At 37.2% G+C, this 27,837-nt stretch overlaps 2 protein-coding genes across 4 annotated transcripts in view; one reads left to right on the top strand and one right to left on the bottom strand.

The window, feature by feature from the left end:
- Positions 1–5,702: 5,702 nt before the first annotated feature.
- Positions 5,703–10,859, top strand: ptger4b (prostaglandin E receptor 4 (subtype EP4) b). The gene is made up of 2 exons (XM_065293488.2): positions 5,703–6,759; positions 8,158–10,859. The coding sequence occupies exons 1-2, from the start codon at positions 5,971–5,973 to the stop codon at positions 8,752–8,754; spliced, it is 1,386 nt and encodes a 461-aa protein (XP_065149560.2). The 5' UTR covers positions 5,703–5,970; the 3' UTR covers positions 8,755–10,859.
- Positions 10,860–12,631: 1,772 nt separating this feature from the next.
- Positions 12,632–27,837, bottom strand: part of ttc33 (tetratricopeptide repeat domain 33) — a 31,254-nt gene continuing 16,048 nt past the window's right edge. For all 3 annotated transcript variants that reach the window (XM_065293490.2, XM_065293491.2, XM_065293489.2), the window contains exons 4-5: positions 19,658–19,789; positions 12,632–13,103 (exon numbers count right to left, since the gene is read on the bottom strand). In XM_065293490.2, coding sequence (XP_065149562.2) covers positions 12,735–13,103; positions 19,658–19,789 — 501 coding nt within the window. In that variant the 3' untranslated portion in view covers positions 12,632–12,734. The remainder of the gene's footprint in view (positions 13,104–19,657; positions 19,790–27,837) is intronic.

Below are 27,837 nucleotides of genomic sequence, written 5' to 3'. Positions count from 1 at the left end.
ACAAATGTGGTGAAAGAGGACCGTTCCTACGTTGTTGTATGTCAACTGATACTAATTAATGTCTTTGTGTCAGTTTATTGTTTAAAATGGTCCGCAAATGTGCGTTTTATATATGTAACACGTGACCTCTCTACGTCACTACGCATTTATGTTAGGTCGCGCTGGACCGGACCTAAACGAAAAGTTGTGCTTTAAAAGTGTATATTTGTTATTTTTCTTGTCAAAAATGACAATCGTTTTGCTAGATAAGACCCTTATGCCTCGTTTGGGATCGTTTAGAGTCCTTTTAAACTCCGTTGAAAAAACTGTTAAGTGTTGAGTTAAGTGTTAATTGTTGGTGTCTATTAAAGTCCATTAAAATGAGAAAAATCCTTCAATATTTTCCTCAAAAAACATATTTTCATCTCGACTGAACAAAGAAAGACATCAACATTTTGGATGACATTGTGGTGAGTAAATTATCTGGATTTTTCTTTTAAGAAAATGGAATATTCCTTTAAGCCAGGACTCGGCCTTAGTAACTGTATATTAGGACATTTAAAGGCGGGGTGCATCTCTGAAAGTCAATGTTGTTATTTTAAATCACCTAAACAAACACGCCCCACCCCAATAGAATCTGGACCTTCTTTTGATAGACCCACCCCACACATACGCAATCCCAGGCAACAATGGCATTTAGTAGACACGCCCCTTACTGCTGATTGGCAACAAGTGTGTTTTGGTACTCTGCCCGAACTTCCTTTTTCAAAGTGTTTTTCGAGAATCATGCACTACGCCTTTAAGTAGTTTTTACAAAAAAACATTACTGATGTGCATCTAGATACTTTACAATGGCACTGATATATTTTAAGATGTCAGTGTAAGATGTTTTCATTTAGGACAGCTCAAACATACGATTTTTGCCTCGGACTTGGCTAAAGCCATGTCTGGGACAGCGCCCCTGAAACATCTGAACTGAACATCTCACTCAAACGTGAATTAACACAATATTTACAGTGGTGAAGTATTGCTCAGTAAAACACAGAGTGGAATACTACAGACAATGTTTCAACTGACACAGAAACCATAACTCACTCATTTCCCCAACACGCTTCCTTCCTCTTCATCTCCCTTACTAAATTCACTTTATTTCATCACTGAATTTCACCACACATGTCTCCCTTCAAACAAATGTCAATGAGCAGCTCTAGTTTTACAGATTAACAAGTCAAATCAGGTCAAAGTTTGACTTTGCTTAACATACTTTCTAAAAAAAGTGTTAAGTTCAATATACAAGATTTCAACAGGTTTGAATCCCATTTAGCCTTTGATTGTGGTTTGCATTAGTCTACTAAAATTCAAACATATGGACCATTTATAAATGTCAATATGATAACAGAAATACCCTAAATCTGTTATCTGCTGAATGTAGCATGAAGTTAGAAAAACTTGGTTACGCAAGTCATTTAACCGACCATTTTAAGTTTTGACTTGTGATAAGTTGACACAACTTATAAAAACAAGTTGAAATTTTTTACTTCATTTATTCATTTGTAGCTCACCACACATGTGCAGAAAGCGAACCTAGAGACAAGCACGTACAATGGCCTTATGTAAACATATCACCAGAATGATTGACATCTAGGATAACCAATAGTCTTGATGATCCACCCGGAAAAAAGAAAATCTTCCGCTATACCTTTAATTTTATTTGCTGGTATGTACATATAACCGATATATCTCAAACCTGTTCCCAAGGGACTACAAACACTGCACAATATAGATGTCTCACTAATCTGACTTAGTTTAGGTAAATCACTCTGCTCTTAAAGGCACTCTAAGTGAATCTGTGTGATGTCACTTCCTGTTGACGGTCGAAGTGTTGTCAAACAAAACGAAGGGTAGCTAACTCCTCCTTAAACTACATGTCTAAATATAAAGACATTTTGAATTACTGTGTGCAAATGAAGGAAACCCTCTAAAGTAAAAACCAAGCTTAAATAATTTTTTTGTGATTTATTGTTTTTATAATTATCATACATAATGTAAAGAACATTCTGTGCAAATATAACGTTGATATCTTTAATATTCGCCATGTAAAAAGAATAAAATCACATTTTGATGCTCATTATTAGATTGAGATTTTAGCCTGGATTTCACAGATAGGCACAAATTATTTTTTTAATGAAGTTAAGTTGACCACCAAAAACTTATGAGGTAACTGCTTTGATCCTTTCCATGTTATCTTAGAACAGGTTAGATTTTTTGCTGTTTAGTTTAGTTTAATGGTACCCTAAGTACACTGTTAACCCATTGTCTTTACCTAAACAATGAAATAAACATCACTTAATATTTTGTGTTTTGCACATATACTTAAAAAAATCTTCTTCATTTAACTTTTAAGCGTATCAAATCCTAAAACATTCAAGTGAAATGAACTTAAAATTGTCAGTTCATGTTGTAAGAAATACTAATAATCCATTGTGCATGAATATTTTGATGTTTATGCTTTATCATAGAATAAGAACTGATAAGAACTTTAACTACTTAAATATTCATTAATAAAATGCCATAGAGCTGCAGTGCTTTCCAATCCTAGTCCTCAAGGACTCCTTCCCAAAAAGTTTTAGATGTCTCCTTTTTTAAAACACCAGATTCAACTTATCAGTCTGCTTCCAAAATGTAAACATGTTTTCCTAACAAGCTGATAAGTTAAGGAGACATTTTTGGGAGGGGGTCCTCAAGGACCAGGATTGGGAAGCACTGCCACTGGAGTTTTAAGCTCTTATATTATTAATGTTGTTTTGCTGTAAGCGATAATTTTGTGAAGTCATCATTCAGGTGGTCACTGCTTGCTTACACTACTCCACAGTACTGATAACTAGTAACTTAGCAAATGAAGTTGGAAATTACTAGAAATTTTAAGTAAAGTGTACTCTTGTTTTAGTTCACATGACTTTATTTTTAGGCCAACAACTTTTTTCAATTATTTAAGTAAATTCAACTTTTTGGGTTTTAGAGTGTATTTCCCTTGAGAAAAACAAGTTTTTAATAAAGCTACATCATGAAATTCCTTGGAAGAAATTGACAATCCATCACCACTAAGTAGGTTTTCAAAAATGTAACTTTAATATATTTTTATATACACTGACTCGTGTCTGCTCTCCTCGCTCTCTGGAAAACCCTAAACACTTTTCACATTGTGTAAGTACTCACATTTATTTGAATATGTTTTGATAACTGCTTATTGACCTTGGTCACAGAAGCATGAAAAGCTAACATAACCAATTAGTCAGCTGTGTCGCATGCCAAACACAGACAGCTCAACCAACAAGAGCTACAGAGGTTTTAGGTTTCATCAAGACCTGCTTTGTCAGAAGACTAAATGGGAATTTACAAAGTTATGTGTAATGGAGAGCCATTGAATGGCTAAAACTATGATTAAATACAGCATCAATGTTCTAAAAATACTTCATGTTCTTGTGGCTGAAAGACTGATGCAATATTTGGGCAAAAAATCTAAGAAAGGACCTGTCATGTACAATTTGACACCACCCCATTTCCCAAGCTGAGACATCAACAAAGTGCACCAACACTTTTATTTACAGCAAACTAAAAGTGCAGTTAGAAATATTGTTTAAACAGTGTGTGTGTGTGTGTGTGTATGTCTTCCATCAAACCCCAAAACCTGACCCTGTACTATACTCTAGATCAGGGGTGTCCTTGGTCTTAAAGGGCCGGTGTCCTAAAGAGTTTGGCAAAATAAAGGTCTTACTAAGCAAGCATACTAGAAATTTGTGGAACATTGGAGCTCAACTCTGCAGGACACCGGCCCTTCAGGACCGAGTTTGGGAACCCCTGAGGAACTACATGAACCATTTCAACCCTTAAAAAAGTCCAGACAGAGTATATTACAGAATATGTGAAATGTTGTTATAATTTGAAAAATTGCATGTTCTGGTAAATCTGACATGGAAATGTGCAATGCTGACCAATAACAGATTGGTGTCTTAGCTTAGTTTGACAGTGACCTCTGTGAGTGCAGTTCAACTTATATAGCTAAACTAAAGATTTGTGACCTGTCTGTGAAAACCAGGCTAAAGTCAATTCTGAGATAATGTGCATCAAAGTTTGATTTCAACCATTTATTTCACTATGATTTTTGTCATTTATGTAGAAAACAGTAAATCACACAAAAAAATGACTTTACCTAATGGCAGGGATACATTTAACTTGATGACACACACACATACTCACACTTCTTGATCTTGATGTCTTCCAATTCTGACCTGTTCTATAAAGTGCAGAATAAAAAGAGCCTGTTTGGTAAGTTAGTACTTAGTTTGTAATGAAACGGGTGTATCGCTGGTATGTTAATTATTGATACTAGGATAAACCTTATTGTTTTAAACACTATGCAATTCAAACACTATTATTGTTTTTTAGTCACTATGCAACTGTAATTGGCCAAGCTAACTCGAACGACAACATACTAATCAAACTTGAAACGATGTTGGTTTCACACCAACCTCATATCTTGATCCAGGTCTGGTTATCGGTACATGTTATGTCGATGAAGCTTGCAACCAACCACTTATGGTCACACACTTCCTTGTAAATTTTCAACCAATCCTGAGGCAAGAGAAGATGCAGTATGTCTCAGAAAAAATGAATCTCACAGGAAACCACACGGTTCTCAATGCTTTCATTTCAAATGAGTTTTTACATTTGGTGCACGTGTGGTTTTGAGTGACGTTGTGTTTGTTGAATCTTAAACAGATATAGTGCGTCAACATGACACACAAGTCATGCCACAAGAACAAACAAACAAATACAAAGGCTGCTGACATTTCGACAATTAAATGAGCCTCCTAAGTAATCACAACATAACGATTCAAGTCATATGTCTTGAATATGTAAAACATTTGCAGTACCTTAACAAGTACACAGCACAATTGTGAAGCTCTTATAATGAATCCTGTAATAAAACCAGTCTAGATTTTATACAGCATCTCTTGCAGTGGAGTAAACAATTGTGGTAGTTAAGGCCATTGGTAAAGTTAATGGAAAACATGACATTAGATTCAAGTGCTGTATAACATGAGAAGGGGTTTAAAAATGTAATTCAGAAAAGGTGAAACTGAGTTGTGTGAGGTTAAAAACACTGTTTGTAACTGCTTCCGATCAGAGACCTCATTTGTTCATGGGGCTTTTTGCGCAATAAGTGCATAAATCTTCTTGTAAATCATAAAAGATTTCCATGACAAATAAAATTGATAGCAGATGCTTTGTCAGACCTCACCCTTCATTCACATGCACATCTACAAGATATTTATATATAAATTATGAAGGAAAATATTAGTCTTCTTTACAAGCATGCATATTTTTTTTATAAACATTCAATTTTGTTCACTCACATTGTGTTATTTGTTTTATTTCCCGCAAGGATGTTTTTATATTTACAATGAAAACTAATGTATAATAATTGTTCCTGTAAACTACATCAAATGTCAAAACATCTGCTACTGTATTGACCAAAACACTGCAAAGCAACTTTCAGGTTTACTTTAGATGTTGACACCTAACTAAAAGAGGTCAACGATTGTACATTGTTTAGATAAATATTTGTCGATATTTTAAGTTCAGTTAGATATGTCAGCTTGCACTGACAGGTGGGTGTCAAACTGCGTAGCCTACAGCTCGGGGGCGGAGCTGTCAGAAAGCTCTCAAGTAAAACTTGTGTCCGTTTGGAGAAGCAAGTGCGCAGCGCTCATTGTATGCAGCAGAAACAGAGGGCAGAACTTGTAGTCTCTAGCTAAAATGTATCTTAAACGTTTATGCGTAAAAGCGCATGTAAGTCGTTGGACATGTTATCGGTGGAGTATTTGACATGGCAAAGTGAATGGGCGCATTTGGAGAAGTCCAGGGCGCGCGTAAAGGAACCCTTCTGATCGTATTATCAAATTGCGCGTGAGGAACAAGTAAGTGAGGATGAACGAGACGTTCAGTAAGGTTATGGGACAGAAAAGTGGGGACCCCACGATTCCGATTATAATGTTTATATTCGGTGTGGTCGGCAACGTGATCGCTATTGTAGTGCTTCAGAGGTCGCGGAAAGAGCAAAAGGAGACCACCTTTTACACCCTGGTGTGTGGACTTGCTGTGACTGATCTCTTGGGCACTCTGCTGGCGAGCCCTGTCACCATTGCCACATACGTAAAGGGCAAGTGGCCGGGCGGGGAACCCCTGTGCCAGTATTCCGGATTTATCTTACTCTTCTTCTCCTTGGCGGGACTTAGTTTTATTTGTGCCATGTCCATCGAGAGATACCTCGCCATAAATCACGCTTATTTCTACAGTCGTTACGTGGACCAACGGGTGGCGGGGTTTACACTCTTGGGAATCTACGTGTCCAATGGGTTTTTCTGCGCTTTTCCCAGCATGGGATTTGGAAGCGTGGTGAAGCAGTATCCAGGAACGTGGTGTTTCATCGACTGGCGTAGCAACAACCGCACGGATGCCACTTTCTCCTACATGTATGCCGGCTTCAGCTCCTTTCTTATTCTCGCCACCGTTATCTGTAACGTTTTGGTGTGCGCGGCTCTTATCATGATGCACAAGCGCTTCATGCGCAGGACCTCGCTCGGCACGGACCCGCGGCGCATCGCCGAGATCAGGCGCAGGCGCAGCTTCGCGCGTCTGGCTGGCGCAGAGATCCAGATGGTCATTGTTCTGATAGCCACGTCCATTGTCATACTAATTTGCTCCATTCCTTTAGTGGTAAGTGTGTTGTGGTGGCCTTCTGAATATGTTTGGGAAATTACAGCTTTCTTTGATGTGGAGAAGTTGCACAATATGAGTAATTGTGAAGTACAGGGTGTGTGAGAAAGAACTTGTATGAGCATGTAGATGAATTAAGTTGATCCTTATGTGCTAGTCAAAACATTTATGGCCTTCATATGTGGTGTCCACCTAGTGAATTTAAAAAAAAAAAAATGATAGTAGCAATTTCAAAAATGTTACAGGTATGTATTTATCAGAAATGTGGCTTCTGTTTGAGTTTGATCTCGGCCAAAACAAAATTGTGGAAAAAAACAACCCACATGTAGACAGTTTAGAGCAGTGTGCTATTACAGTGCATCACAAAATGACAAATGGGAAAACTGATTGCATTCATACACATTTTGGTATTGAATCTCTCTGAGACCCAAAACAAAAGTGTTTTTATTGAGGATATGATCACGGTACAAAATTAGATTTTGTTATAAAATGTTTGTTTTGACATTTAACACAAATGTACAGAGGAAATAAAAATGTAGGCCTAATCTCTGTTATTTTCAACCAAGAATTTGGTCAAAAAGGAACAAGCTCAGCCTGCTGGGTTGTAATTTAACCCATGCTGGGTTATATCAACCCAAAATACTAGCTTTTGTAACCAATTGTTGGGTTAAATGTTAACATTTTCTGGGTTAATTTCAACTCAACTGCTGGGCTGGTCCCTTTTTTACCCAACGCTGGGTTGAAAATAACCCAGCATTTTTTTAGCATAAGATCAAAAGGCAAAAAAATCATCAATCAAATCTATTAGTGCAACACATAAATACAACATAAAATAAAAACGGTAAAATAGTCACTTTTGCAAACACAAAATTTACAAACACGAAAATCTGATTTGTTTTCAGTACTGTAAGTAGTCTTAGGGTTATTAGGTACAACTTTTATGATATACTTGTAGCTGTAGACATTTGATAACATCTGTGTGTTTATTATTTTAAAACCTGCTCATCTAAAACATACTTAAGGACTAAAACACATGTAATAAGCATTATACATTTTACTTTTTGTCAAATTACAATACGCATTTGGATTTTTATATACAGACCAGATCAGATGTAGTCTATAAACCAGTCCAAAGTCAAAATGCTGAGCTCACCTTTACAAAGTTCAAAAGAGGTAAAACTTAAAGACCCTAATAAATGATGCATTTGTAATTTATTAATGATAGACAACTATAATGGTGTACGTCATTGCATGCAGTGTATTTTTCATAACAGTGAGAGCTGTGTGTGTTTTAATATTGTACAAAGCTTATGCATAGTATCAACATCTGACATAAGGATAATTCGTTTGACAAATATAAGCAAATTGGTGACGTCATCTTTCTTCTTTCCTTTTTAGGTGCAAGTGTTTGTAAACCAGCTGTACCATTCACCAGTAGAGGAAGTAATAGAGAAGAACCCAGACCTAAAGGCTATTCGAATAGCTTCTATAAATCCAATTCTTGACCCCTGGATCTATATCCTGCTGAGGAAGACCGTCGTACAGAAACTCCTAGAAAAAATCAAGTACCTCTTCTGCCGTATTGGTGGGCGAGGTCATGGGCAAAGCCACGGGGACTACCACTGTAGTAACGGTGCCCGAAATTCATCCATTGCATCTAGAGATTTACCATCTATGGCACTGCATGAACTGCCAGAGGTGATCAGCACTTCGCATACGTACCTGTATTTTCTGAAGGGGGGACAGGGGATGAGCTGTGGCAGTCATTCTGTGCAGAGGGGGATTAGTTCGACTCCCACCGAGCAAACGCTTCTGCGTGACTCTCAGGGGTCAGATTTCAGTAGCAGACACAGCTCGAGCAGGACAGAAGGGAGGGTGCAGAGCATGGACTCTGTGAAAACACACTTGCTCACAAACTCCGACAGAAATGAACAGGAACCGCTGCAAGTCACCTTTACAGATGAGACCCTGACGTTAGGAGAAAGATGCATATGAATGTGGAGATAGCCGTAAACTTAATTTTATGGAGAGCATTGTACTAAGAACTTATCAATATACGGATATTTCAGAGAAATGCACCAACCAAAGCACTAAAAAACATGCAGTTTATATGACAAACTGTGAAAGCGTGAGAAAATATAAAGAGTTCGAGGAAATGTTTACTAAAGTATGAAAATAAATGTTGCTCAATATTTATGAAAAGTGTGAAAATAGTTTGAAAGCGTTCAAGACTTGCATTTGGAAAGAGATAAAGAATTGAGCAACAGGATATGCTGACTACACATATTTTTAAGATGACAAATGTGTCTGTAAAAAATTGGTAAATTGCGGTTTGAATGCCTACAGTAAATGCTATTAGTTTTAGATGTGAAAATCAAGAGAAGACCCAAGGGAAGGGCATTTCTGTGTTCACAAATTCAGACCTCATGTGATTTTGATGGATGACCTTGTGAGTTGATCTTGTGAGCATATGTGTTACCATGCTTTACGTTCCCTTTTGCAGACGTCCTGGTGAGATCTTGCTAAGGTCACAAGTTCGGACAAAAAATGTGTGCCTTGTTAGCTTTTCTCATGCTGACATTCCTTCTGCTTTAGATGTTGAAATATTTCCATTTCCTTATATTAAGGTGGCAAAACCACACTTATCACGTCTATCGATGCATAAAAAAATTGTCAAACACCATTTCAAACCAGTACGTATGTAAAAAATAAACCATAGCTACAGTAGCATTCTTTGGATTTTCCAAACAATTTCATATTCTTGTTTATTGTCAATATTTTGATGCAGAAACACACAATGTAAGAGCAAATAACAATGCATAGCAAATCTACAAACCTTTTTTTTTTTTAAGTCGATAGGATGTATACCGAGGAGGTAAAATGATTAAGCTATTAAGGCGCAGAATGTTGTTTATGCGGGCATACGTGTTGCACTTTTAAATCCCTGTAACCACTGAAAAATTCACTTTGGTCAAAATGTATTTGTAAGATATTGATAAGTTAGTGGTCAGCAAGGAAGATTGGTGGAGTTAATCTGTAAATATTGTGATACTGAAATGTGAACCTGTCTCATTGTAATAATTTAATTTATTGCAGTATGTCCCGACAATCTGTAAATTGCAGTTATTTCTTCTCTGTGAGAAGGTCAAATGTGAGTTTTATTTATCATAGCAATTATTTGATTTTCAGAGGCGGACACTACTTGAGTATTTTAGTTACATTTTCCAAGCATTTGTGCTTTATTAGAGTGTTTGTCTTGAGGGGAAAAAATGGCTTTACTAAAAAAAATTCACTAAATTCTAAAACAGTGGTTCTCAAACTGGGGGGCCCTGGTTTAATAACATTTTATAAAATGTATCATAAATTCAGTGTATTAAATGTCAGAAAAATAAGGCTACTAACCAATAGCACTACATTGAATACTTAAATATGTTTTGATTAATTCAAATTGTAAGTTTTGGAATGTTTTATTTCAAAAAATTTCTTTGGGGGGGCTTGAAGGGATGCACCGTATACAAGGGGGTCCACACGCCAAAAAAGTTTGAGAACCACTGTTCTAAAGCATAGAATCATACTGTGTATTCCTTTTATATTGCATATTAAAATTGATAAAAAAAAAAAGTACTTTTACTTTTTACTTAAGTAAAAGTAAAAAAAAAAAAACGATGTTTAATGTACTTAAATATTAAATATAAACCAAAAACTTGAAATTATGAAATGTAGTGGAGTAAAAGTTATGATAAAATGCTTTGAAATGTTTGTTTTCCAAAGAAAAACACTGATAAAATACAAATACTTGAACATTTACTTTTATGTAGAAAGTAAAAATACTTAGTGTCCGCCTCTGATGATTTTATTTCATTTCATTTTGCTTATCTCATGTAAAGCACCTCTATCCGTTGCATGTATGTAAATAATTCAATGTTATGATGTACATTTCTCTTCATTTTTTTCAAACACAAAGTAATACATGAATTCTTTAGATCTTGTTGTGCTTTTATCCTTGATGTGAATGGACTCTTCAAAATGTGCAATGGTCAGTTATCAAATACTACAATAAAGTCTGTGCCACTGATTTGAAGTGTAACAGATAAATGAAAGCAGATGTTTTCTCATTCGTAATGTCAGTCCAAGCCCAGTAGTATTCACATACTTAAAGGTACTATAACTATAAAAGGCTTAGTGCCTGTTGCATTTACCTGCAGAGGAATATATATAAAACAGTCATTTGTTCATGATAAGAGCAGATGTCCTAGAAAAAATAATTATCCATTTTAATGGCAATTACATGACGGCAAGTGATTTAATTGGAACTATAAATTATCTGTAACATTGGAGTGTATACAACCAATGCTTGTGTTTAGTTTGTCTACAATGTCATAAAATGCTTATTTTATGCAGTGTAATGCAGAGACATGACAAAAACATGTTAGAGCTCAAAAGAATTTAAAAGCACTATAAGAAGTCAGATTAAGTCATTATATCGTTCTGTATATACTGGGCACAATGCCAGCAAACAATTTCAGGTATTCATCTTTAAAGAGTAAAAACTTCCGTCATTATTTACTAACCATTGTGTCATTCAAGGTTAAACCTATAAAACTTTCTTCGATATAACACAAAAGGAAGTTTGAGGAACAGGTTGCTCTTTATACCAACAGAATGAAAAAGAGCCAGTTTGTAACATTCTGTGCAATGTTTCTTTTCGACAATGTTCCCCTTTTAATTTTAACTACATAATACATCAACTCTGTCATTCCTTTTATTTTGCTTTGTTATAACCACTACGGTAAATCTATCCAGTGATTCATGAGCCAGAGCAGAGGATCTGTACGCAGTGACCTATGGCAGCATGGACAGATCCATGTCAGAGACATTCATAGACTGTAGACGTCTCCTAATTGCATTAGGTTTATTATGTAAAATGAGTTAAACTCTTCACAAATTTCTTCTCGGCATGAATCATTTATTTGCACGCTTGCTATGACGTAAATTCTGGCACCTGTCCTGGTATCTTACGGCACGTTTAAATAAATGTCAATTGACAAACTGTTTTATTTGAGAGAACAGTACACAGGTCGTGTCAGCGTGTCGGGCATCTCCTTAAATCACCATTAGCAAAGACGTTAGTATCCTCATTTATTTAAATAAAGAAAACGTAGAAAGTGATTATACTGGAGGGAGACAGAAGGATGCTGCTAGCTTCCTCCCTTAGTCCCAAAGGTGCTAAATAAAAACCATTTGGTTGATGGCACATGCACACATATGGAGAGCATCAATGCGAATTTGAATGACAGTGGAAGCTGAACTGCCAATTATGAAGATATACATATTTTTAGGGTTATCATCATTGTTTAATAAAATAAAAACTGTGTGGATCGGATGATAGAACAACACAAGCAAATTACTTAAACCAAGATTAACAAAACTAAAGAATCCTTAAATATTTTTGTTGTGAAAGTTCAGTTTAAGGTATTATTTGGTGCAAATCTTATAAACAGCCCATGTTACTGGGGAATTAAAAAACCCTGATGTTTTTTTTTTAACTTGATCCAACTTTTCACTTTTACAGTGCAAGTTAATGGACCAAATGTGAGTTGTTTTATGAGCATGCATGTGTGTAACAGAGTTTCTTGCTGCTTTAATGATGTTTCAGTCCTGAGTGGGGACTCTCATAAAATGGGACTAAAGCAAGGCTGACTGGAGATAATGACATCTCCAACAACAATGTACATTGAGAAAGGACTTTTATGCTAGTTTGGGAATCTAAACTGAACTTAAAATGAAGAAATTCATGCTGTTTAAGTGAAAACGGTCCTTTCTGATGTTGAGAGAGCATTTAGTACTCCCTACACAAGCAAACCACCAACTCTCAAAGTATTAACTATTTTATACACTGTACAGTATGAGAATCCATCCAAAACAAACAGTCAATACTGAATATTTTAAACAAAATACACACAATGTCTCTCTTTTTAGAGTCCTCTTGCCTTGACCAAAATGCTTGCTGTGGATGAAGTGGGTTTGTTGTCATCCTCGACAGCCACTTCCTTCGCCACCCCGTGCGTGTCCACGACAACCGCTGTTTTCTTTAAGTCCTCATATTTTTTTTGTTTCTCCGCCATGGCTGTGCAAGCCTCAATCACTTCATCGCTTTCAAAATCATACTCGTTTTTCAGTTCGGGGGCTTCCATAACCAGCTTTTGGGCTTCATCTGCCTGTTTTTCTCTTTTCAGGAGAGCTTGTTTCTGCTCACGGAGTTGTACTGCCCAGCCTAAGTCCTCCTCCCATAGGGGACGCTCAGATGGATGAAGGTGCAACGCCACTTGAAAAGATCGTACAGCCTGGAACACATAAAGATGATCGGAAAAGTTACACATATGATCTTTTTCCATCTGTTGAACACAAAACCAGATGTATTGTAAGTGTAAGTGTAACTATTGAAATGTGAGCAATTGGGGATAGGATACCTTGTCCTTAAAGAAATATTCAATTTTCTTAAAAGAAAAATCCAGATAATTTACTCACCACCATGTCATCCAAAATGTTGATGTCTTTCTTTGTTCAGTCAAGAAGAAATTATGTTTTTTGAGGAAAACATTGCAGGATTTTTCTCATTTTAATGGACTTTAATAGAGCCCAACATTTAATACTTAACTCAACACTTAACAGTGTCTTTCAACGGAGTTTCTAAGGACTCTAAACAATCCCAAAGAGGCATAAGGGTCTTATCTAGCAAAACGATTGTCATTTTTGACAATAAAAAATAACAAATATACACTTTTAAAGCACAACTTCTCGTCTAAATCCGGTCCAGCGCGACCTAACGTAAATGCGTAGTGACGTAGGGAGGTCACGTGTTACATATATGAAACACACATTTGCTGACCATTGTAAACAATAAGCTGACATAAAGACATTAATTAGTATCAGTTGACATACAACAACGTAGGAATGGTCCTCGTTCTCAACACTTGTAAACACTGGGGCGTAGTTTCGCGTTCGTCCTCTGTGACCTCTTGAGGTCATGACGTATTGCGTGGGGTCAAATGGCACATCACGACCGGATTTAAACGAGAAGTTGCGGTTTAAAAGTGTATATTTGTTATTTTTATTGTCAAAAATGACAATCGTTTTGCTAGATAAGACCCTTATGCCTCGTTTGGGATCGTTTAAAGTCCTTTGAAACTCCGTTGAAAAAAACTGTTAAGTGTTAAGTTAAGTATTAAATGTTGGGCTCTATTAAAGTCCATTAAAATGAGAAAAATCCTGCAATGTTTTCCTCAAAAAACATAATTTCTTCTCGACTGAACAAAGAAAGACATCAACATTTTGGATGACATGGTGATGAGTAAATTATCTGGATTTTTCTTTTAAAGGGGTCATATTATGAGATTTTTTTAAGATTTAAAATAAATCTTTGGTGTCCATGGACTGCGTAAGTGAGGTTTTAGCTCAACATACCTCACTGAAAACTAATTACAGCATGTTAAAATTTCACATTTTTAGGCCTGAGCAAAAGTGTGCCGTTTCTGGGTGTGACTTTTAAAATGCAAATGACCGGATGAAGTGCAAACACTGAAATTGAAACTCAATTGTGCTGTCAAGTCCTTCTTTTCACCCTCTTACTCTCTGCACTAAATGGCAGTGCTGTGGTTGGATAGTGCAGATAAAGGGGGCGGTATTATTGTAATTCGCCTTGCTACCTACCTCACAAAACAGGCAAAATCTGAACGACCTAATTTTTCACATGCTTGCAGTAAATGGCTTACCCAAACAAAGTTACTGGGTTGATCTTTATCACATTTTCTAGGTTGATAGAAGCATTGGGGACCCAACTATAACACTTAAACATGGAAAAAGTCTGATTTTCACCCTATGACCCCTTTAAGAAAATGGAATATTCCTTTAAGCTCGACTTTAACCATTAGGCCACGACTGCCCCAGTTGATAAGATGCAATAAAAGTGAATGGTGACTGATGATCATCTACAGGTATACAATTTTGTGTTTTATGGAACAAGATGTCATATCCGGTTGGGATCAACATGAGGGTGAGTAAATGATGACGGCATTTGTATTTTGTAAGCATGTAGATGAAACAAGATGCATGTACACCCACTGTAGTTCTACCAAACAATTTACTAAAAAATTACCTGGGGAAAATGTCCTTCTCTACTGATTTAACAAAATATGTTGACTTTCATCTTGCTTCAATACTTCTGATGTTCATTCCCATTCCCATTCAGACCAATTTTGAGGCCTTGGAAGGTACAGTTAATAACAGCGGAGGCATATGTCGGTCTTTGTTACGATGAAAATGAGTTGCTGGAGTCCAGAGATGGCTGCGTATTATTATGGTAATATCAGGAGATTGCATGGTTGATTATTCCAGCAGCATTTACCGTTAGTTACATGGAAACAGATTACAAGGGTATCTTATGACACATCCACCCATATCAAAAAAAGATTTCCTGTCTGAGATCAATTTTATTTTACAGTAACTCATCGAACTGTAATGCCTCCCTAGGAGATCAATTAGTTCAGAAAGGTTTCATTTGTTTGTACTTTGATACACAAATATTTGATATGACCACAAAAACAGAAGCAAAAAATATATTTCTCTGCATCATTTCAATGACAGCACATACTGTAGCTTACACTCACACTTTATTTCACAATCTTGCCAAATGAGCGGACTTTGTGACGTCTAAATAAAATTAGATATCGCAGTAGTCTGTGGGAACAAAATAAAGGTCATAAAATATGCACGGCTACAATTCATTTAAAGTCTACCTGTAGTCGCTAATGTTATAACTTAAAACTTATTTTGAGCATTTTAATAGCATATGTAAAGTTTTAAGTATATGCAGATCTATGTATATGCAAATTAGTCTCTTTATCTACTCAATCGCACAGCTCAAACCATATATATATATATATATATATATATAAATATATGCGAATGTCCCATCTCCACACTTTCTTACGCATAAATAGATGCAAATTTTGGTAGTTTCAGACTTATATCCGCTAAGTCCGGTTTCACAGTGCATGTCTGTTTGCAGCACTAATTGGTTTTAGCGATAATGTTACCAGATTAGACTAGTACACGCTGCACGTGTAATTATAAATGCGATGATGTGAATAGATACGTGTGACTTAGCAAACCAAAGCCATTTCAACCTGTGGGAATGAGACGTCTTTGGAAAACTCAACTATTATGGATAAAATACTCAGCATTGGTGTTGAATGATGAATTTGCACATGGTTTGTCTTAAAGCATAATAAAAAACATCACATAGACATATAAACAAGAATAAAAACTTCATTTTCACCACAGTGGAACTAATAAGTCTCAGGCATGTGGTTAAGGCTAAATAAAGAAAGCAGATGTGTCGCTCATGAACCTAATTTTTTGTACCCACATTATCATGTGACTGTCATAAAGCTAACCATTCCTTTAATTTAAATAGGTTTATGTGTGTAACCAACAGCATTACATGTGCACAACTGCTTCTTAAATGAGACGCTTAGTCTACTCCAAAACAAAGCCATTTACTCTTCTATATAAACCTGAAGTGTTTTGCCGTGAATCATGTTACCCTGGGAATGAGAGGGAGGATATGAGTACAGCATGAGGAAAAACAGAAAGAGCGACATTTGTTCTCGTTTCCCCCCTATTCAAATACTGACTTCATAAATAGGATTTAGTGGTCCTTTTGACTTTCTTAATTACTCTATTGATTTTACAAAGGAATTGCCGACTTTTTCAACAAAAACACCAGATCACATATATCAGCCGAAGAGATAAAGACTATAAGAGCTGTTCCCAGAGTGAGTCAGAGCCAAAAAATACTGTTCTTGTCAAGAAGAAAACCTTTAATGAGGATTTAAAGCTATCTGATGGCTTTGGGAGATCTCTTCTTCATCAGGCGCCTGATCGATTCTACAGACAGTAAATGTTTTCAACAGTTGTGCTGTAATCATGGAAAACATTCATTTAATTTGACTTCAACATAAGGAGTACCGGACCATATGAGGATTTAAAACTATAATATGTAAACCAGGGATACCAAATGGCTGGACCGCGGGCCATTTGGGGCCCACCCTGACCCTCTTAGCAGCCTGCATCTACTGTCGAAAATTTACCATAATACAGCCTGCAGGAAGATTTGTATTTACTTATTTTCATATTTGATTGTGACATGTAACGTCTAGCTTCTTCCTTCCTTCCTTCCTTCCCACTGTGGAGGCTGTGCTCCCGCGGCGTCTTTTGTTGCTAAGCAGCGATGAGCAGAGCTTTCTGTGACAGTGAGAAAAATTGGATTTTAAAGGTCACGTTCTTTCTGATCCCATTTTTTAAACCCTAGTAAGGGCCCAATCACACCAAAAGCATTTATGGCAGTTGCAGGCACCTTTTTTGAATGATATTCTATGGGCAGGGAGCGTTTGCACGCTGTTTATGCACGCGAGCGCCTTGCGGTTTTTGCCGCCAGCCGCAGCACGCGCTTTTGAAGGAGCGCTGAGAGCGGAGAAGAACCAGACGTCCTTCGCGTCTTTCCATTGTCCAATCGAATGAGGGGAGAGGCGGGCATTACGTTGTGGTGAGGGAAGTTTACAGTTGCTTTGAAGAATCGGACTCCTTTGTGCACCTCTCACCCTCAAACAAGGTCAGAGCAAGCGCCCTCTTTTCAAAGTTTCTGCTAATATGACAGTTAACAGCAGAAGAGTGCTCACGCTTCAATATTTGATTGACAAGACAGCTGACTTGGTGGTTGCCTAGCAATATAAAAAGCCGCATTGCACTGCTCTTTTTTTAAAAAAAAAGGCAGTGCGTCGCGCCTTGCATTTCCAAGCGTTTAAAGCGCTTTTGGTGTGATTAGCCGCTTAGTGTGTAATGTTGCTGTAATAGCATAAATAATACCTGTAAAATGATAAAGCTCAAAGCTCACTGCCAGGCAATATTTTATTTAACAAAATTCCTACAGAAGCCTACAGCGACTGGCTGGTTTGGACTACAGTCCTCTACTTCCTGCTTTAATGATGTCAGTAGAACGATTTATTGACTAAACTCCGCCCACAAGAGTACGTCAGTCGCTAGCTAAGCTAACGGCAAGCTAAGCTGCTATCGAATCACAACACACTAAAAAAACTACACACTCAGAACTTGTTACACGTGAAACATGGACAAATGTTATATTGCGCACTGTAAACACAATCAAAGCTTTAAAAACACAGAAAGAACGGGACCTTTAATCACTCATTTGGACCTCACCTCAATTATATCATTGTCACCATGTGATCGATTAATCTGTTTGGGACTTTGGAGTGTTAGTTTGTGTTTCAACAGTAACAAGCAACTCTAATGCATCATCTTGATTTTTTATAGTCAAAATTCCCATGCTGCTCTACAATCCCATGAAAGCCTAAACCCTTAAACAAACATAAATATTATTCCTCACATTAATCATCCTCTTTCATCCTCATGTTATTTTTCTATTTGATGAAATTACTTGACACATGTTTAGCCCACAATAGATACCTGTAAGTATTCAATCAATCTTTAGCCAAGATCTCAAGCTTGGTACTTGTTCGACGAGTGAGCGATACAGCACAATACTTGCATTAACACACACACAAACACACACATATATGCACAAACAACACACACACACATTCACATACATGCACATTCTTCTAAAAGTGCAGTAGTACTTGACTACAGGATCTGCAAGTATCTGTCTAACGAACACATTCATACACAGGTTGGGGCAGGTAAGGAGTTGCATTGTTCCTCGAAGTAATCTTCCATGCTCCTGGGCGTGAATGTCCTGAAGTACACACTCTGTTACTGTGCCAGTTTATCTGAATGATGGATAACTGGCGGGAGCATTTGTGGTAAACTCACACAAACTGACAGGAACACAGAGCCAAGGGACTGAACATTTTATTATGAACAGCTACAAGGAGAAAAGGGCAAAAGAGAACAATTTCACGATATAAAATAAACTTTATATAAATATTTTGTGGGGGGAAAGATTTAATGACAGAAAGATGATGAGAAATGAGAAAAGATAAAAACTCCAGATGACTTCTGACTTCAGTTAGTTTTTGGAAAAGTATGTAGCCTGGATAGTTTTTCCATACTGCTTTGAGAATGTTAGGCCGTGTTCACACTGAAGCGTTTTTTTCCTGAGGTCAGCATATTTTTCAGCGGTTTGCAATGGGAGTGTCGGATTTTAAAAAAATGCCAGCACCTGGCAATGCGATGAGCTTTTAGTCCATGCTAAACACTGGGCACTTTCTGTTTTTAAGAGAGCGCTGTTGGGTAGAGCGCTGCCTGTGTCAATGTGATCTTTTACTCAGACGTCCATCACAGTGGTGGAGGGGTAGGACAGATATCGCACCAAAGTCCTTTTAAGGAAGTCGTGTTTGGGATGCATCCAGGTCTTGTTACAACAAGATCCGTTAATTCTGCACAACGTCTCTCTCCCTGAGGATTAAATTCTTTATCCATTGGCTTTATCTTTTTACTCAGAGGCGGGACTAGAGTGGCCATTCTGACCATTGCGATCTCCCCATTCATATTAATTCAACAAAACAGAAGTATCATAGCAACCAAAGTGCCTCAGCTGAAAATACACTGCTAGGCACCCACAGTCTGCATTTTTTGTGAAGAGCGCCTGCCGTTTTCAGCCATGTATATACATTACGGTATTCACACAACCTTACATTTGTCCAATAAAACATGAAAACTTGTTTAAACTTGAATGTAATGTATGTTTGTCTATTGTCATCACTTATTGATCATATTTTTAATCTAGAAGTGATGTGAGTCTATCTGGTCAACTAGCTGCTGTTATACATTTTGGTTGGACAATTGTTCAAGCACTTACTAGTTCCATTTCGCCGAGATTAAGCTGGGCGCGGCCCAAAGTTTGCCACGCCTCCCACCAGAGGGGTCGGAGTTTGGTTGACATCTCCGCAGACTGCACAGCCAGGAACACCTCTTGGAGGATGATTAACACCTATGGGTAACACATTAAAAAAGATTAGGGATTAAGACTCGTATGGTGTAACATTTTTCCAGTTTTCTTCTGTCCAACTAAACAGAAAAGGGAGTTTCCACATCCTTTGATCAATAACATTTACATTGCATTTTTTAGTAGGTACACAAGTAAATAAATATACTACATTATATACTTACTTAAACATCATACAAATGTCTTCAATAAGACTTATCTATAAAAAAGGATCGGATTCAGATTTTTTTTCTTATTTCAACAAGTTTTTACCAAACAAATGTCATTTATTATTTCATTTTACATCCCGATACATTACAAACCAGAATGAATATACAACAACCACTTATACTCCAAGAGTCAGACAATATAATGACAATGAGTGAACAAACACTGCTGAGCTACATGGCGACGCTGGGATGTGCCTGCATCAAAGGTGCTTTCATTACGCCGTTTTATTTACTTAAAGCCTTTAATGCCTCTGAAATAAGGCCATACCAATAATGAATGTAAATACTGTAGTTTCCAATACAGGTTGTTGCCACGGTAACAATAATTGAAAGGCAAAAACAGTCTGTAATCTTATTTTCCAGCAGCTAAACAGGTAAAGTGTAATGAGCAGATGGAGAGAATAAAGTGAGCTGCTAATTCCACAGTCAGTGGGAGAGAGTTTAAGAGATGAGAAAACAACGGTGATGGTTAAATAAAAAAATAAACCGAATGTTCTCCACTTTGACGTCATACGCACTGCTTGTAGATCAATCAGGGCAAATCCAGAGCCAACCAGTCCAGTGCCCAACGGTATCAGATTGCTCGAGGGAAATTCTATGTCATTTACTCATCACTTTCTCACTTTTTCAAGTGACTCACCTGATGTGATCATGTAGCCAGCCTGATAAAGGTCACCAGTACTAACACTGCGATTAACACATGTGTGAAAAATGTAATATAGATAATCTAGTTGTTAAAATGTAGACCCCATGTAAAGTCCTGCTGAAATATTTTTTCCATTCAGTATGTTAGGCTTAATGATATAAACTGGTATGATCCAGAATGCTGACATTTAAAGATATAAGCATTCAAAACTTTGTTTGTCACACACACACTTCCTAGGTCATCCATACTTCATTTTCTTATGAAATTTCCAGCCCTCAACATAAGGAGTTCTCACAATATTTACTAGAACCATGCAAGTTTTCCTACTGTTCATTTTATTAAACCTAAATCTTTTCGAATATTTCATAAAGTATAACTGTCCAAATGTAATTTAAACAAAACAACCCTCTTAAAAAGAGGAGAGAGAGAGAGAGAGAGAGAGAGAGAGAGAGAGAGAGAAAGAGAGAGAGAGAGAGAGAGAGCCGTGGTGGATTCACTTGCCCTTATTATGAAATTACTTGAACATTTGTTTTGAGTGGATTATTTTAAATGTTTCTTCATCACACTCAGTCTAACATGCGGGAGTGCAGAGTTGGCAATGCCCACTTATTTTCATTCCGCTGTATACACTGAATACAAAATTCATTGTATTTTACGGTAACGGAATATACCGTCATACCGCCCAGCCCTAGTTAAATCTCTATAAATCTAAAATGAAATATGCTTTAAGACAAAGAGTGTAACTTTGGTTTGAGAAGTGGGGGAGCACAAAATGGGGGAAGTGTTTTCGACATAAAGGGATAGTTCGGCCATAAATGATATTAAACCCATGATTTACTCACCCCCAAGCTGTCCGAGTTGCATATGTCTATCGTTTTTCAGACAAACACATTTTCGGATATTTAAGAAAATGTTTTGGATCTTTCAGTTGATTAAATGTAATGTTACGGGGTCCACGACCTTCAAGTCCAAAAAAAGTGCATCCGTCCTTCACAAAATTAATCCAAATGGCTCCAGGATGATAAACAAAGGTCTTCTGAGGGTAATCCGCACGGTGTTGTCGTAGAAATATCCATATTTAAAACTTTATTAACGTAAATAGCTACCTTCCGGAAGCGCCGCCATCTTAGTCGCGTCCGCATTCAGAATGAGAGCTTACGCAGCATACGGAGGCTACTCTGCTGCTGCTCTGTGCCCCCGCCCTCCGAATTTGTCATACGTCACTAAGAAAAGTGCTTACACTACGCTAATACTCTCTCCTGAATACAGAGGAGTCTAAGATGGCGACGCTACCAGAAGGTAGTTATTTTCGTTAATAAAGTTTTAAATATGGATATTTCTACAACAACACCGGGCGGATTACCCTCTGAAGACCTTTGTTTATCATCCTGGAGCCGTTTGGATTTATTTTGTGAAGGATGGACGCACTTTTCTTGGACTTGAAGGTCGTGGACCCTGTAACATTACATTTAATCAACTGAAAGATCTAAAACATTTTCTAAAATATCCGAAAATGTGTTTGTCTGAAACACACTGGACATATGCAACTCGGACAGCTTGGGGGTGAGTAAATCATGGGTTTAATATCATTTTTGGCCGAACTATCCCTTTAAATCCCATTCCCTGCATTTACATACGTTTAGGGACTATGGTGATACGAAATACAGGAAATAATAATTAAGTTAATTATAATGATAAATTCTGCCATTAAGAATATGCTACTATGTATAAGTTTTATTTCACCCTACATAATGTAAAGAAGATGTGAAATTATAAACTTGATATCTTAAATATTAACTGAGTATACATACAGACATCATCAAAAGTGTAACATTTAAAATGGCAAACAACAATACATCTTTTCTAGAAATGTACCTTCTGGACTAAATAAGACTTGGTCAAGAAATGCTTGACCAAAGCTTGTATTATTATTATTATTATAATTATTCATAAGGTTTCACAAATTGTATTCTTTGAAACAGTGAACTTGAGAAAACAGCTAAACTCTTAAATAATTCTTCAGACTGTTCTTTATCAATGAGATTCTACAATGAAGATGACAACTACAGCAGATTACAGAATAAATTTCCATTGATTTCTTAAAGCTGTTGCAAGGTAAGAAGCTTTAATATACATTACTGGACTAGTTTAGCATTCGTTGTGTTTCTGTCTCATCACAATCAACTCGATTCTCGGATGCATAAAAATACTTCCTTGGCATATTGTGTTACAAGACGTTTGGGTGTTATACGGGCGATGTAATTTAAAACAGCTTATAACGGTTGACTTCGCGTCAGAATCATAACACAAAACAGGGAACGTAAATATGTTTTGTATTCTTCAAGCGTCACGTAAACTGCATTTATAGTAAGGAAATATGCAGCTGTCACACCTTGTTCTCTTCTGAAGTTCAATCCTCAGAGTAAAGACGGGGCCGAGCAACTCTTTCTTGTTCTGCTCGATCCTGTTCTTAAATCAAAACAAACGACTTTGAAAGTGGGGGGACACGATAGAGATTTTGAACAGTGGGGGGGCATGTCCCATGCTTTAAGACAAGAATATGCTTAGTAACTGTTAGAATTTGAAGGGGTCCTTGAACATTTTTCTCTATTGTAAGGGGTCTTTGTTAACTTTGATAACCCCTGCTCTACATTATTTGAAACTTGCACGTGAAATTAACACTTGTTGATATATTTACTAGTTCTAATATGGGAAACGGTACATTATGTAGTGCACTACGTAGAGGACAAGAAAAAAATCAGACGTCGTGAATTTGCTTTCTATTGGGGTAAATAAAGTCTGATATTGTGTCAGTGGCATGTGAACTGCTCCAGCACACACACAAAACGTATCCAACCTGTTTACATTCTTCACAGAATGATGTATTATAAAGTGCTGTGAAAAAGATCAAACATCACAAACAACAGCCTGATGAGACTGCCATATGGCATCATAAATTACATGTCACTATTATAATTGCTTCTATTCTGTAATAACAGTTTATATCTAAATCGGTACTCTATTAGACTTAATACAACTGTGGTGCGAGCAGCTACAATGCACACAATACAGTGTGCTCCGTGTCTAGCGTGATAGCAAAGGGTGGATCATACGTGCAAATCTCCGCCGAAAACAGTGTGGAGGTGATCAGACATCACAAACTGTTTGTAAAAGCAAAGAATGCAAAAGTGCTGCTGCACGGGATGTGAATTGGTAATCTCGCTGCTCTTTGGATGCAAGGGATAATTCAATTCAATATATAAAGAATCTCCAAGGCACTTGGATGAAGTAGATAAAGTTAAAAAGCCTTTATTTCACATGGCCTTATCTTTAAAAAACAGGTGACAAATATACCTGTGCGTTGCAGCTTACAAGCCTTCCTCAGGGTGGCTTGTAACGAAGGCTTGTAAGCCACAACGTGTAGGTGTATTTGTCACCTGTTTTTAGAAGATAAAGCCATGTGAAATAAAGGCTTTTTAACTTTTTTCTACTTCATTCGAGTGCCTTGGAGATTCTATATATATTGAATCACAAACTGTTTGACAGCCTCAACGTTATAAACAGCACTGACCAGTAGAAGAAAAGACAAACATTTAATTTTTTCATCTTATATCTAAATCAGGACTATTTTTATTAGACTATTTAAATATAACCGTGGTACTCACAAGCTACAAAAATGCTACTTTGTGCACTGTGTCATTAACAAAACGCTATTGGTTATTTACCAAAAAAGGGTAATGTCTTCTGCACTGACTTCCTGCTTCAGTTAAAATGACGTGACCGCATCAAATAACGTTTCAAGGCAGTTCAGTGGGCCTTTAAAGGAGCATCGCTGCAACCATGCATTAATGACTTATCAATTTCCATTGTACGATTTAAACATTTGGACATGCTATGTAAAATCACAGGTCCACATTTACTATTTGTCAAGGCTTTATCGAACATCCTAGTTTGCACTCACATACCAAAATGTCAAGCCGTGCCGCTACATGAGATTTGTGAACGAGAACATGTAACTGTTATTGTTTTGATAGCAAATTTCACAAAAAAAATCTATCAAACGAAGGGTGCAGAGAGTTCAAACTGACATTTTAAGCACACCCATGCGTGCCCTTAAAAACAACACAGCAACAGACAAAACTGGAGACATCGAAGAAAAAAAACCCGCCACAAAAAATGAAGAGTGATGTCAGGTGAAGACAGTCATTAATAAGAGAGAGAGAGAGAGAGAAACATGGAAAAACAGACTGATAAATTAGGGTTATGAAAGGACAGCGTGGACCAGTCCAAGACAATTCATTTAATAACTACTGCTGGATGCAACCTGTATTAGTGAAATAAGTGAGCAAACAAGTGTGTGTGTGTGTGTGTGTGTGTGTGTGTGTGTGTGTGTGTGTGTTTGGCTCACTGAGCAGCTGAGCCATTGAATGTGGCTTGTGATTGTGTATGCACTTCTATTTGGGGATACATGCAAGCATAAGTAAGCAATCGCCTACACAAATCATTCAAACATCAAAGTGAGATAATCTTTTAGGTAAATAAATGATAATTAAATAACATTTATCATAACATCTGTCAATACAATGTGACTGGAAGTAACGTAAATATAAATTAATGTCATATAGATGTCACTGGGATGAAAGGGAATAAATGATCAAAAGGAAAAATTGCCATTGCAAATATCCTGTTGTGTCCAGACGGAAGAGTCAGAACTAAAGCTGAAAACACAATGCATGATTGACAGGTGAATGTACAATTAATATTATAATATGGGTGAGACGAGGTTTAAAATGAATGGAGATAAGATCGTTTGCTGACAGAAAACCAATAGGCATTATTGGCTTGTCATAACATGAAATATATTTTCGCTGCTATAATCTGTCATCTTAATGATGTTGTGTATTCTGCGATTGTAACAATATCTGCTTTGGGCTGATATGCAGATGTCTTTATAACATGCAGCTGTTGGGCAGCTACTGCCCGATACTGTGCCAGTTTTGATAGCCTTGAAATCCTATTAGTCTGGATACACACTTGCTTATGTATACACCCTGTTACAACTATGTACAACAATGCGGTTTGTACAAATACAGGTGTGTTGAAACCCAGTTCTTTGGGTACACAGTTTTAGAATGAAGCTGCTCCAGCTTGTTAAGTGATAGAGCAGCATGCCTGCCTGCAGGCTCTTCCATTCTCCTTTATTCCCCCGCTGCATATTACATGGGCTTAAAGGGATAGTTCACCCCAAAATAAACATTGTTATTATTTAGTCCCCCTCATTTAGTTTTTTTAGTTTTTTATTTTAATAAAGAAACTCATTGAGGTTTCAGCCCCAGATGATCATCGCTTAAAGCTTCCATAACACGCACTGTTTCTGCATATCTAATGTTAATCTGGAGTACATATTTAAGCAATATCGCTCGAGTAGGAGTGTGATATAGCTCTGGCCTAATCACAGCCGTGATGATATAGAGCTATATCATACGACTCCGAGAGCGATATTGCTTTTATACAACAGTTTCGACGGCACACGTTTGAAAAAAGAAAACTAGAAAACAACAACGGAGTTATTTTAAAAGCCTCTTTGTTTGGGAACTACTTTCTTCCGCCACGGATTTGAAAGCGGCCAGAATGACAGGTAACACTTTCGGCTGCTTTGAATCTCATAATAACTCAATGGACGGAAAAGCGGTTTCTTTATATTACCGTTTCTTGGTCACAAAATGTAGTTTTAAGATTAGTTCAGTCGAGAATGTATATGTATTATATTTAAATCTGCAGGCGATTAGTAAAGATAGCGCCTGTTTGAACGTTTGCTTAGTGAGATTCGGTACGTATGAGAACCAGAGCATGAGCAGACATCAGTGTTCACTCGCCCCGCTGACCACCGCCCTCTCTGGGCTACATCTCTGACAGGGATTCCTGTCCAGTATTTGGTGTCATGATCAAACTATTACTTGTTTTCTTATTCATATTTAGTGTCTTTTGTGCAGTTTTTCCATTCAGAGATGAGCCTGTTTAAAGGACCTCCATTCACTAGGTGGCGAAATGATACGAAAGGTGAAGCGGTTACTGTGCCGTTATCAGTAGAATATTGCATAGCTCTTAGCCAATCAGATTCGAGAACCAGAAAGAACTGTTGTATAAAAAGTAGTATTACATCCTTCATATCTCCAAAGAGTCTTTAGTTTATCAGATTTATAAAAGACAGGTCAGGTTTACTGAGTCTTTCCGATAACGTACAAAAAATCTGGAAGGAGGAGTTACGAGCTGCGGGAGGAGTGAGTCCGAGTCAACACTACAATGCCATCAATATGCACTACATATTCGTGTCATTTATATGATATGCACTTACGCACCTATTTCCAACATAACACAGAAGTCTTACCGCATGCAACACATGACCCGGTTGGGACTTTTCAATGAAATCCAGCGTTAAACAAACACACACGCAAAACTTCCCTACCCCAGATAAACAAACTATATCTATTGTTTCCATAATGCTGGCTCTCCTTACTTCCAAAAATACACTTTTTCTTTCGTGCCATTGTTGAGTCTCAATATAAAACAAAGCTGTCCGATGAAGTGATGCCTGTTACTAAGCGTCCTCGGGTCTGGCTCTCCCGCTGATTAATGTGTGAGCGTGGTTTCATGATACATATGGCTTACCCCTGAAACGTCAGCTGGACCCATAATCAAAAAAAAAAACTTTGCGAAACTTGTCAGACCCTGGTAAAGTGCATTCGGCACAGAAATACTCTGTAACACGTCCAACTGCTTTTTTCACACTTTGCATTTGTTTAGCACGAAGAAACCAACTCTTAAACTGTGTTAATAAGTCCGAATCCATGACCCCCCCATAAGATTTTACAAATTAAACGCCCTCTAAATGACAAGTTTAAATTCTAGGTAACTGTTGAACAAGCTAAACTCTTTACCATTCGCAGCAGCACACATATGTGAAATATTAGTTGGGACCTCTTATTTCTGCTTACGGATAAAACATAATTACGCAATAAGTAAAAAAAATCATGGTATATTTCTGTGAAATCCAACCAAGCTAATTCTAAATCATTATACGCTTACCTTTGTGAATCAGGGTAAGGGTAAAGTTTTAAATACGGATTCTTTATGCATTTACCCAAAAAGCTATAATAATTGCAGCTTTAACGTCAAAC

Source organism: Paramisgurnus dabryanus, chromosome 5, assembly GCF_030506205.2.
Source record: "Paramisgurnus dabryanus chromosome 5, PD_genome_1.1, whole genome shotgun sequence".
Lineage (NCBI taxonomy): Eukaryota > Metazoa > Chordata > Actinopteri > Cypriniformes > Cobitidae > Paramisgurnus > Paramisgurnus dabryanus.
Note: the sequence above shows the minus strand (reverse complement) of the source record. Positions and strands in the feature narration are given on the sequence as shown.